General features: G+C 41.3%; 1 protein-coding gene across 2 annotated transcripts in view; it reads left to right on the top strand.

The window, feature by feature from the left end:
- The window catches only part of il1rapl1a (interleukin 1 receptor accessory protein-like 1a), a 157734-nt gene extending 145772 nt beyond the window's left edge, over positions 1 to 11962 (top strand). Inside the window, exons 8-12 of one of the 2 annotated variants that reach the window (XM_023400694.2) lie at positions 2572 to 2717; positions 6379 to 6525; positions 8001 to 8171; positions 9118 to 9162; positions 9721 to 11962. In XM_023400694.2, the coding sequence (XP_023256462.1) occupies positions 2572 to 2717; positions 6379 to 6525; positions 8001 to 8171; positions 9118 to 9162; positions 9721 to 10442 (1231 nt within the window). In that variant the 3' untranslated portion in view covers positions 10443 to 11962. The remainder of the gene's footprint in view (positions 1 to 2571; positions 2718 to 6378; positions 6526 to 8000; positions 8172 to 9117; positions 9163 to 9720) is intronic. The other variant, XM_023400698.2, reaches the window with a different exon arrangement.
- The last annotated feature ends 342 nt before the right edge of the window (positions 11963 to 12304 follow it).

Below are 12304 nucleotides of genomic sequence, written 5' to 3' on the forward strand. Positions count from 1 at the left end.
GGAGAGGTTGAGAAAGAGAGAGGGAGCAGACAGGAAAGAAGTGCAAAGAGAAAGAAATATGGTAGAAGTCACTGAGGAGGATAGTGAAGAAGACACATCTGTAATAGTGAGTTTGCTTGTGCCCAGATATGAACAGGCGACAGAAACAAATTTAATTTTAACCATCACCGCTGCTCTCCTGTCTTTCTTTCTCTGTCTCTCTCTCTCTTCCTCCATTACTCCCTGACACCAGGATTCCCCCACTCACTAGCTGAGGGGTTATCTTTTCAATAATTCATACCAATATTTCATGCAGCAGATCAATAATGTATTTGATCATCCACTCTCTGTTGCTGATGCTGCTACCCCAGCCATGTTCAGGTCCAGCCAGAGCCTTCGTTTTACTTCCATGAAGGCAGCCAGGGATACAGACCGGGCAAGGACGGGGAGAAATGGAGAGTAAGCATAGGAGAAGCTAAACATGAACAAATCTGTGCTCACCCTTCAGCCAAGCCTCCCATTTAGACCAGAGTGGACAGATACAGTGGGCATGTTTATAAGGGTTACCTCCTTCTTCAGGCTGGCACCCACACAGTTTTAGCTTTATTACTAATGCATCAGCAGCCAAACTTGAGCTCAGAGAAGAGCACTCATACATCGGGCTCACAGTTTCTTCAGGCATTTATTTACCCAACTCGCAGCCTATTGATTTGGAGGAGTTCATTTCTATGGTAACCCAAGCCCATAAATTCTCATTTGCGCCAGCGGGACAGGGCTATTGTTGTTATCATAGCACGGATGACTGGACATTAGCATAGCATGCAGAGATTAATAAATTAGCAAAACAGATCTGGCTCAGCATAATAAAGGAGGTGATCAATACATTGTTGACCCAGTTCAGTTGGTGTTTTGCAGGTGCACGTCGAAGTGAATGGATAAAAAGAATGAATAAGTTAGAAATTGATCACTAAATGAGCAAACACAGAGGTTTTGCTAATGAGGAAGGGAAAGAATATTGAAGAATAAGAAAAAGTGCCTGCAGCAGCCATAGTTTGAGAAAGAGTTCACGATTAACTCATTCTGCTAACTCTGTATCAATAAACCCAATCACCCAGAAGAAAGCAGAGGATTTTACAGAGTTTTACAAAGATTTACATGGAACTCTACAGATCTGACTCTGATTCAGACAAGCAGGAAAATTGCATTAGATGCCTCCATGGTCATGGTCTGGTATATGTCGAGCTCACTCTTCAGCCTAGCTGCTTGTTGATATGTGTGTGTGTGTGTGTGTGTGTGTGTGTGTGTGTGTGCGTGTGCGTGTGTGTGTGTGTGTGTGTGTGTGTTATGAGCTGTCATTCAGCTCTCATCTGTATCTGTGTGCTTCACCTGCACCTTGTTATCCACCTACTTTAACTTTAGGTCCTCATCATTTCCATTTGAGGCTCAGGTTGTACAACGGTGGTCGTTATCCATCAGGTTGTATGGCAGCGAGCTGTGCCAGCTCATATAGTGTGATAATGTGAAATGGGAGGCTTCAAAGTACCCACCACTCCCTGGAGACACATGAATTATTCCCCTGCCTCCTTCCCTCAGCGACTCAAACCTCCCCCAACACATTGCACAACAAACTCAGCAGAAACTACAAATATCATCAGCACTGCCTCAGCCTCTCTATGCAAAGCCCATGATACACTTTCATTTACTGATGCCAAATCTCCCCAACAAGCTGTCCTTATGCGCAGTTTATCGGCTTGAAAGTGAGAGAGAAGAGAGATGCTTGAGAGTCATTATACCCCTACACACTCAAACACATACTCTCTCACACACACACACACACACACACACAGACACACACATACACGGTCACTTTCCTCTTTCCTCATCCCACTCCTCCTTCTCAAAACATAGTTGTTATTAACACGTACTGTAAATGATGCGTATACGTGCACACATACTCACACACACACGGCCAGACAGAGGTGATCTTTTTATAATTTGCACTTTGTTTCCTCCAAAGTGTCATTTGTGCTGAGGGTGCTGTAAAAGTGGGCTAAGTAGTGTGTCTAAGGTACGAGGGAGCATTATCTCCCCATTTCCTCCTCCATCAGGCTCAACCAGCCCACCGGGGGACACTCATTTACTTTATGGAATATTACTTTCTCTCCTTCCCTCCGTTACCATGGCAGCCGCTATAAAAAGATTTTCCTCTCATCGCCATTATTTGATTTCCCTCCCTCACACGCCAAGGAAGAGTCCTTATTGATTTTTATTTCTCATATGTTTTGCGCGCAGCGAAAGAAATTAACATACCATGAAGTACTTGCAGTAACACAAAAGGGTCTTCATCCAAATACATGTGGTGTACAGAGAGACGCTGCTTATGGGCATTTCTATCACATATATCATATTGAATTGTAACACATGTTTTGTGATTGCTGCACTCAGGATCATGACTCTTGAACCACGTCTCATAAATGCTGCTTGCCATCACATTCAGTTGCACTGATTGCATGTTCTTGTATATCCATACAGGTCAGGGGAACTTAAGTCAACAAGCTGCATTTCTTTTATGTTTGTTTTTTTGTGTTGCAGGGTGGTCAAAGAGCATCTTGGTGAACAGGAAGTGGCAATTTCCTTGACTATTGACTCTTTGGAGGAGGAGGATCTGGGAAATTATTCCTGTTATGTGGAAAATGGTAACGGCCGTCGCCAAGCTACCATCCAGCTCTTCAGGCGGGGTAAGGGCTCTTTGACATTGAGGAGTGTTTTTGCATTTTTCTTTTACTGTAAGCAGCATTAAGGTTGGAAAAATCATCTTATTCCTCACTGTCTGACAGCCTCATATATATATTCTGTATCAGCTTGTTCCAACTCTTCATTAAAGCTATATGATGAATGAAAGATTAAAAGCCTGGCTGCGCCATTTCATCAAATACAAATATTCTAGATGTCTTGTACATAATTTATTCAGCCTGACACATTTGGCATTTGTGGAAACTTTGAGATTTCCAGTAAATTAAGCAAACTTTAGCTGCACAGCATGTGTTTGTTTCTGTTGACCAGTGTGTCAAAGGTTAAAGCTGCTATAATCAATATTTTCATATTAACAGTCAGTGTGCAATGTGAAAGGAGTTGCTCATAGTGACGATCCTACAGAGAATTCTGACTGTGCAGTTCTCCTCAGCTCTAAGGAGTGTTTTTATTTTGTATTCATTTTGAATCTCTCAACTTTACTGTTGTGGTTTCAGTCTAACTGCACTCATCAGCATCATTCTCGAAAACAGCAGGAAAGTCATCTCAGATAAAAAGCTGTAAGAACCCACTACCTTTGTGACTGACACACAGTCAGTCTTAGTAGTTAGTAGCTGTTGATCAAAGGTGGAGCATTTAGCTTCTAAAGAGATACATTTTGTGTTTACAGCTTGTTTTTACTGCCCGAAATGGCCCCAAAAAAAAATCAGTTATTGCCTGTCAAAAGTTTTCAGGTGTACACACTACAACCACGTCTGTTTCTTTAAGAACATATCACATTTTGGAATTTTTTTTAACAGGATAAGGAAGACTTTATATATCCCCTGCATACCTTAAAAGGCCAATAAAATGAATATTAGAGGGCCAAAACAGCAGCGCTGTCTTTCTGAGACACAGTGTTTATGAAAAAATGTCAGGTATTATGTGCCAAGTCTTTTTTTAAAGGACTAGTTTCACATTGTGCATACAGTTATATAAGAAGCTATATATTACTCGATATAACTCTCTAAGACTGGAAACTAACTCTTTATGCTAAGCTAAGCTAACCAACTGCTGGCTGTAGCTTCATATTAAGCAGATAGATATAAGAATGATTATCTCATCTAACTATCAACAAGAAAGCAAAGTCATGTGTTTCCCAAAATGTGGAACTATTCCTTTAATGTAGTCATTATTTAGTCTTATATTAAGTCTTAAATTAGGGAGTAAAATAAACATCAAGTCAGCTGTGTGATTAAATAACGTCACATATGACCCCCCCTTCTTGACTTACAGGCATGAGCAGGGGCACAGACATTACAGCAAACTGTAAAACAGTATCTCTTGTTCTGCGTTTCTCATTTTTTATTTCCTCTCCCATCCACTCTTCTGTTAACAATCTGTGCTCAAGCTCCATTTAGTTGTGTTGTTCCTCTCTACATGTACCCTTGCAGCTGTGGAGCTATTTTGGCTCTCTAGCATGACTTGTCTGAAGCTCTTTTCATGCACTGGTTGTCACCCTACAAAGAGAGGTAATTTGAGGCTGTTTAAACAGCAAATTGGTCCTCAGATTTTCCCAACAGGCCAATAACTTCAGCATACAATTACATTTTAAGTCTTTATCTGTCTGTCCCCCCACTTTAATCTCTGTCTCTGTGACCATTCTTTATAGACGGCGCAATTCCTTTTGAGTGGTCTTTGTAGACTGGAGACAGCTTCATTGAACTTTCTGTCAAAGAAGCATTTCCAAGGAGAGGGATGCTAAGGCTTCAAGAAAGACTTCAAATCGCTGTCTCTCTTTTTCTCTCCCCTCTCTCTCTTTGTCTGTCTTTCTTTCTCTGCCACATTATTCTCATGTTTATTTCATGTTTCCCCTCCCAGAATGCATCACTCATAAGCCCTGCAGCAGGTTTATGAATGTCCCTGCAGGCTGCCTTTCCTTCCATCTGAGAAGAAAGAGAAAAATGGAAAGAGAGTGGGCAGAAGGGAAGTGGTGGTCAGTGGAACATAAACAACTCAGAGACTGAGTATGATTGCTGTTGATTAGTTAGAAGCATTAAAGTTAGGGACAGAGCCAATAAAAATGCATATTAGAGGGCTAAACGGTAGTGCTGTCTTTCTGAGACAGTGTTAGTTTATGAAAAAACATCAAGGATTTTACACAAACTCATCCAGAATATCTGTACTTGTTGGCATTATTGCATAGAGTTATGTAAGAACATCAATACCACTCTCATGTCTGTTGGGTAAATATGAAGCTAACACATTCAGCCGGTTAGTTTAGCTTAGCACAAGTTACATGGCCTAGCCCAGAAATAGTTGGGCACATAACCCCCTGTAAAACCACATCATATCATTTCCACACTTAGGATTTTGTTTGATTAAGCAAACAAGGTAAATTATTGAGTTTTAGATGTGCTGAACTGTGGATTTTGTTACAGCGGACAGAACGAGGCTACGTATTTTGCCCTGTTACCAGTCTTTATGATAAGCTAAGCTAACTAGCTGCTGGCAACAAGATTTCCCAAAATCTTGAACTATGCCTTTAACACAGTCATTACTTTGTCAAATGTAAAGTCTTACATTAAACCTGGTTGGGGTAAAGATAAACAATAAATCTTTACCTGTTTATTAAACAACAAAAAATGGACTGTGTGATTGATTAACATCACTTCTTTCTGATGCAGCCTCATGTTTTAGTGATTTTCTTTGTGATATCTTGAAAATAACAATGAAACTACTTCAGGTAAATAAAAATGAGTAAAATTGAAAACAAATGAGAATATCTCATAACCCTGGTGCAATCTGAACTTGTTTTAATATAATTATATATATTTCTTGACTTCATACTGATGCAATTATAATTTGTAAAAATACCTACCTGTACAAGGTACATAATCTGTGATAGTATAGATAGTGCCTGGCAGTTGCTATGGCAGCTGTGTGTGGTTCCAGCCCACAGTGTGACAGAGATATAAGGTGAAACTGTTCTAGCTGAGCCAACCAGGTAAATGCTGCTTTAATACACACCATAACTCATCCTTCCCCAAGCCAGATCTCTGGGGAGATGGAGAGAAGATAATAGAGAAGAGAAATGAATGGAAAGACAGAGAGAGAAGGGAGGGATGGAAATGCCAGAGAGAGAGGAAGAGTAAGTGAGATGAATAAACTGAAGCCTCTTGTTTTGAAAATGCCTCCATCCATGTCCAAAATTGTCACAAGTCCCACTATGGACGACAGCCAAGGTGCAGATCTGTGTCATTGCTGCGCTGCTCCAAAGAAATGAATCCAATTTCTCATAATCTTTTTTTTTTTCCCCCACGTCTCCCTGCACTGTGCCCTCTCATTTTTCCCAAACTCATTATGAGCCTCGTGTCTCTTCCCACTGAAGATTGATGCTCCTTCACTTTGAGCTGAGCTCTGAAAGTACTGATGATCGTTCAGCATCCCCGCAAATGTAAATGTGTTCTTTAACTGCCTCATTCTTTGAGTCTAATGAGAGAGAGAAAAAAAAGGAATAAGAAAAAAAAACAACTCTCGAGTCCAACCTGGTGCCGAATCAATAACCTCTTTTTGTGTATTCATAACACACGTAACTGTGAATGAAGTTCGACCCATGATTGTCTCAGCATTTTTAAACATCTTCTGTTCCGTGTGTTTTGTCCTCAGCAGAGCTCATGTACACGGTGGAGCTGGCAGGAGGGCTGGGAGCGATCCTGTTGCTGCTCATCTTTCTCATCTCCCTCTACAAATGCTACAAGATCGAGCTGATGCTTTTCTATAGGAGGCACTTTGGCAGCGAGGACGTGGATGGAGGTAGAGACAGAGCATCTTAAAAAAAATTCTCTCTCTGCCCGAGGCCCATTTTTCTTCATCGGGTCTTTCTTGTCCAAACTTCAATGTCATGCAAGCATTGATGATTGTGTATGTGCCTTTGTTGGTTTGTTTTCATGTGTGTGAATGTGTGTGTCTATCTGTTTACCTGTGTGAATACGGTTTTGTGTGTGTGTGTGTGTGTGTGTGTGTGTGTGTGTGTGTGTGTGTGTGTGTGTGTGTGTGTGTGTGTGTGTGTGTGTGTCTCTTCCTGCTGCACGTGATGGTGTGTGTACGTTGCTACAATGGCTGCATAGGGAACAGCGGAGACAGATTTTCAATTTGTTGCCCATTTAAAAAGAGATCAGTCTCAATAAGTCATGGAATGATGCCCACTCTTTGCTGTCAAAGGCCAGATTGTGGTACAAGGGGACTGGATAGGCTCGAAGCTCCTTCCCTGAACGGCAAATAGGAGCATAAACAGCCTGAAATTGGAGGGCAACTTTTTGTTTTCTTTACAGAACATAGTTAACTTTAGCGTCAGTAACGGATTTGTCTGTTTATATCCCAGTATCTTTCTTTTTTTGCTTTGTATTTTGAGCTTGCCTGTTTTCTTTTCAAAAATTCTGGAAAGACTGAACTCATTTTTAAATCACTGGATTGTTTCTACAGTAGCATGAATTATCTATTACACACTGTTTTGTTGACTCAAACTTCCACATGATTAAGTCATACCGTCAGGGACCACTGATACAAGCTGTTTTTGATTTTCCAAGTTTGCTAGGTGGTTAATTTGCAAGGTTGGTTGCTAATTTGAAAGCGTTGTTTGATGTTTGGATCCTTTCTGAGCACAGCCCTGGCCTTTCCAGTGAGTTTCAAAGCTGCATGCGCTCCTCAAAGACTCTGTGAAAAAGCCCCTCTCTTTCCTTTTTGGCTGGCCCACATTCCAGTTTCTACAGAGCATAATGACTAGGGCTTACTGAACATGTCACCAGTAGAGCTTTTTCCCCATCGTCTATCTTCTTGCTTTTTCAGTTCTTCCCCCTTTCCTCTGGGAAATCATTTTGAGGTGGGGAAGAGGATATTGCTTGAATCATGATCTGGGTATTTTTGTGTCTACTCTAATTTGTTTCTCATATAAACTGAATGGACAAAAGTAGACTGACACCACTGTCCACAAATGTTTTTTTTTTTCTTGGTCTGGGCCTATTTGTTGAACCAGGTCACTTTGTTCCTGTTAAGGACTCGACTGGACTGCACAGAGCCCTGACCTGAGGCTTTTATAGAGGCATATTACAGTAATATGTAAATTACACCGAAGGTTTTGTGTCTTGTTGAAAAACAAACTTTGTCAGAAGAGGAGAAATAAACTGATGGAGTGAAGTTACATCCAAATTTTCTTTTTGTCTCGTATGAACTCTGCTGTAAAGTCAGACAGGGATGCAGGATATTCAGTAAATGATTTTTCTGTTTTTCAGAAAACAAAGACTACGATGCGTACCTGTCCTACACCAAAGTGGACCCGGACCAGTGGAGTCAAGAGACCAGGGAGGAGGAACGCTTTGCCCTGGAGATCCTCCCTGACGTCCTGGAGAAACATTACGGCTACAAACTCTTCATCCCAGATCGAGACCTGATTCCAACAGGAAGTAAGCACTGTGACCGGCTGTGTATACACGCTAGCACACATACTGTATGTTCATGTAACATACCGTAGTGGAGTGTGAGGGCATTAACAGCTGCTGTAGCTGCTGTAGTGTTTGCCAAAGTTTGAAGTGTTTGTTGTGTGTTGTTTGTCTTCAGTGTTGTTTCTCACTGTCACTGTCTTGTGTTTCAGTGTTTTGTGCTCGTAGGGCAGATTCCAGCTGAGTATATTCACAGTTGATGACTAGATGATTAATCCAGATTTCCAAATTAAGGCAAAAGGGAGAAAACAATCAAACACAATCAGCCCAGAACTGTCAGCCAGAACTGTGTTTCTTGTATCCCCTTAAACCTCTCCGGATGAAATGGGAAGATTATGGTATTTCTTCACTGGCTCTTCGCAGGCTATGTACTACAGATATTGGAACGCAGTGTGTAGTGTGTACCGAGAGCTGCTGTATTGAACAAATTTATCATCCTCCCTGATTTTCATCCATGCATTAATAAATCCATGAAAATTCTGTCTGAACATATTCTCATGCGTGCTAACTCTGCTTAGTAGTGCCAGTCTGTGCCAGCGGTACACAGTGTGCTCTAGTTAGTAGTGATGCTGTGTGTTTGTACTGTAGGCTTCTTGTGGAACTGATAAAACACAAACACGTCCTAGACAGAATTAAACATCAGTGGGAAATGTGCAAAGGCTCTGAGCCCTGCTGACTGAGCTGCCTCCTTTCCTTTAATCAAAAGAAAATTGCCGCCAGCATCAGTGCCAAGCAAAATCGTTGTAGATGAATGTCCAATCAGGGAAACATGGAATGTGATTAATCATATGTGAAATAAAAAAGATGAGTGAGAGGAGAGGCGGCCACTTTCTCGACTGTGTTGAGTATGTTTCTGTGTCTGTGTACTGTGTTCTGCCTGTGACCTGAATGTGAAAATGTTTATGTTTAGGTCTCACCAATGAGCATTACCAGGATGACACGCGACTCTTTGGAGGTACTCGCCCTCAGTCTTCTCCTCTCCTGTCAGCTGCTGTCATTTACCTGCTCCAGTTTCAAAAAGACACTTAGAGTGGCTCTGTTGTTGTGATCTGAAACATCAGGCCAACTTCAATGGACAGCAACTCAGCTTAGTCTTATTGACTGTGTAGCTTTATTAATCTGACGCTATTTAGCGCAGCACTGGTCTTTGGGGCTGCTCTCCACTCAGACAATTGATTACAATACATAGAATAATACTTTACACTGCTTTAGAGCTAAAGACATATTCAACTTCACAAAGAACCATGATTTTAGATATGTGTCTACACACACATATGCAGTTGCTGTCTTTCTGTTCACACTATAAACTACAGACTAAAATGAGTGCTAGAAAATAACCACCTGTCACTGTCTCGTGTTTTGTGTTTGGTGCTGTGTCTTCATCTATCATTGTTCAGTGTTGTGGTCCTGCACTCATTTAACATCTTTAACTCAAAACATTTTAAATGCACATTACTCAACTTTCTTGCCTCTCTCATGCCTTTTTTATTTTTCTTTTCTTTTTTTCCTTCAGCCTACATAGAGGATGTGGCACGCTGTGTCGACCAGAGCAAACGCCTCATTATAGTTATGACACCCAACTATGTGGTGCGGCGAGGCTGGAGCATCTTTGAGCTGGAAACGCGGCTGCGCAACATGCTGGTGACTGGCGAGATCAAAGTCATCCTGATCGAATGCGCCGAGTTGCGTGGCATCATGAACTACCAGGAGGTAGAGGCTCTTAAGCATACCATTAAAACCCTCACCGTCATCAAGTGGCGTGGCCCCAAGAGCAACAAGCTCAACTCCAAGTTCTGGAAGCAGCTGCAGTACGAGATGCCGTTCAGGCGCACAGTGCCCATGCTCACCCACGAGCCGGCGCTGGACGTCAGCGAGCAGGGCCCCTTCGGAGAGCTGCAGACCGTCTCCGCCATCTCCATGGCAGCAGCCACTTCCACCGCCATGGCCACCGCCCACCCTGAGCTGCGTTCCTCCTTCCACAACACCTACCACACCACCATGAGGCAGAAACACTACTACCGCAGCTACGAGTATGACATACCCCCAGGCGGGACCCTGCCACCTCTCTCTTCTCTGGGGAACCAGCACACCTACTGCAACATCCCTCTAACACTGCTGAATGGACAGAGGCCTCCTGGGAAGAGCCGAGAGCACAGCCTGGAGGAGGCACATGCTAACAACGCCATGCTCCCTCTGCTGCCAAGAGAAACCAGCATCTCCAGCGTCATCTGGTAATGATGACCCGGCTCAGCATCGGCTGTAGGAGGATCAGTCAGGGTCAGACGTGGCTGGGCTCAGTCTGGTACACACGGTGGAACACAGTTCATGCTCATGACTTTGGTGAAAAGTGTTTTGGATCCATTTGATTCCACCTGTTGTTAACTAGCAGCAAGTCACGGAGATGCAGCCGGTTTTTGAACACTGCTACCCTTGTTTTTTCAAGAGGACGGCGCCTGTGTTACAGGGGATGTTTTCTATGTGAAACTGCAGGAGATATAAAGAAAACAATGTTTCATCAAACTAGCAAGAGACAGACTTGCAAGGACTCCACATTAAAGAACCAACACACTATGGCAATTTCGCACACACATACATACACACACACACACACACACTCACAAATGTGCATACATACAAACACAAGGAAAACAGGGTCTTGTACATATATTTCAATTTCTTTGTAGCATCAGTGTTTTCCTGTTTTGTTCTTTTGTTTTGTTTTTTTCAATCATGTTTGTTGCCTTCTCTACTGTAGGACTTTGCTTTACCTTGTTATACAGAGTTGTATATTTTTTATTGTTTTCTCTTTTTAGTTTGTTTTTTATTCTTATTTCAATGCGCTTGTTTGGAAAACCAGTATGTCCATGTACCTGCGCTGTTGTATTTCTTTTTTTGTTTGTTTGTTTTTCAATCTTTATGTAGTTTAAGAGAACATTTTTTAACACCTTTGGAATTGCCTGGACATTTCAGGAGCTTCAAGGAGCTGAAACTTCTTTTTGTTTACCTGTAAAAGGTGTATCTAGTTTAAAAGGAAACTCACTTTTAAAAAAAATCATAGAATATGCAAAAAGAAGGAGGAGCTGGCAAACACACACCGTCCTGTGACAGCGAGAAGGTGGAGCGGTTGGGGGACAGTGCTGGTCCTCTCCAATCAGATAGACCGATAGACTGGCAGATCTCTCTCTAAAGCTTCATATTTTCTATTGAAACAAACAGCCTTGCTGTTTTAGAGTGATAGTGAAATGCCTCACCTTAAAAAGAAATCTGTAGATTATTTTAAAAAGAATTCTATTTTTATAACAGAAAAGAGTTTGCTTGAAAAGTCATACTTATTTGCATTTCATCTACCATAGAAAGGGGATTTGTGTATAAGTGTTATGCTGGTTTTGTATCCTTGCAATGTGATTCCTGGTTTGTTAAGAGATTAAGGTGGCTTTTGAATCCAACATGAAAAAATATGTCCTCTACTGTTCTAGATTCAAAAGTAAAGCATTTTCAATGTTTTGGTTTTTAAAACACAATATTATTCCCATCTTGATAATTACTTTGGTTCATATGGATAGTTCATGTTTAAGGAAAGAAAAGAAAACATTTGTGTTTTGAAAGACTTTTTAAATATATTTGAAGGTGTGATTTTTGAGTATGCATAGCAAATAGATATGTATTCTATATATAATATAGATATTTATATAAATATATAAACACAATTTTCACTTGGAAAGAAATGTCTATCTTTATAGAAACACAATCATTATCAGTTGCCCTTACTTTCTCACTGCACATTAAAAACATTGATTTCCTTTTGATGTTTTTCTTTTGTGTCCACCTTTGACTGTTTGTTGTCAGTATTTTCTAACACCCATTACACATCTGATTACTCTCTCAGCCGGCACATTAATGGAAAAATCATCACACTCTATGACGGCTTTATGATCTCTATGATCATCAACTAATGGGTTGAAAAGTGAGTTTGTCAGTTGAACCAGTGATTGGACTCTGGGAAAATAAAGAAGCATCATTGTCTCCTGATGAAATTCCTTTGAAAAGTACACAACAAAACTGCGCCTACAACTGCCAACTGCTGTTGTGGTGGCTAA

Source organism: Seriola lalandi, unplaced genomic scaffold (assembly GCF_002814215.2).
Source record: "Seriola lalandi dorsalis isolate HSWRI2012SDOR001 ecotype SW California unplaced genomic scaffold, Sedor1 jcf7180002052929, whole genome shotgun sequence".
NCBI lineage: Eukaryota > Metazoa > Chordata > Actinopteri > Carangiformes > Carangidae > Seriola > Seriola lalandi.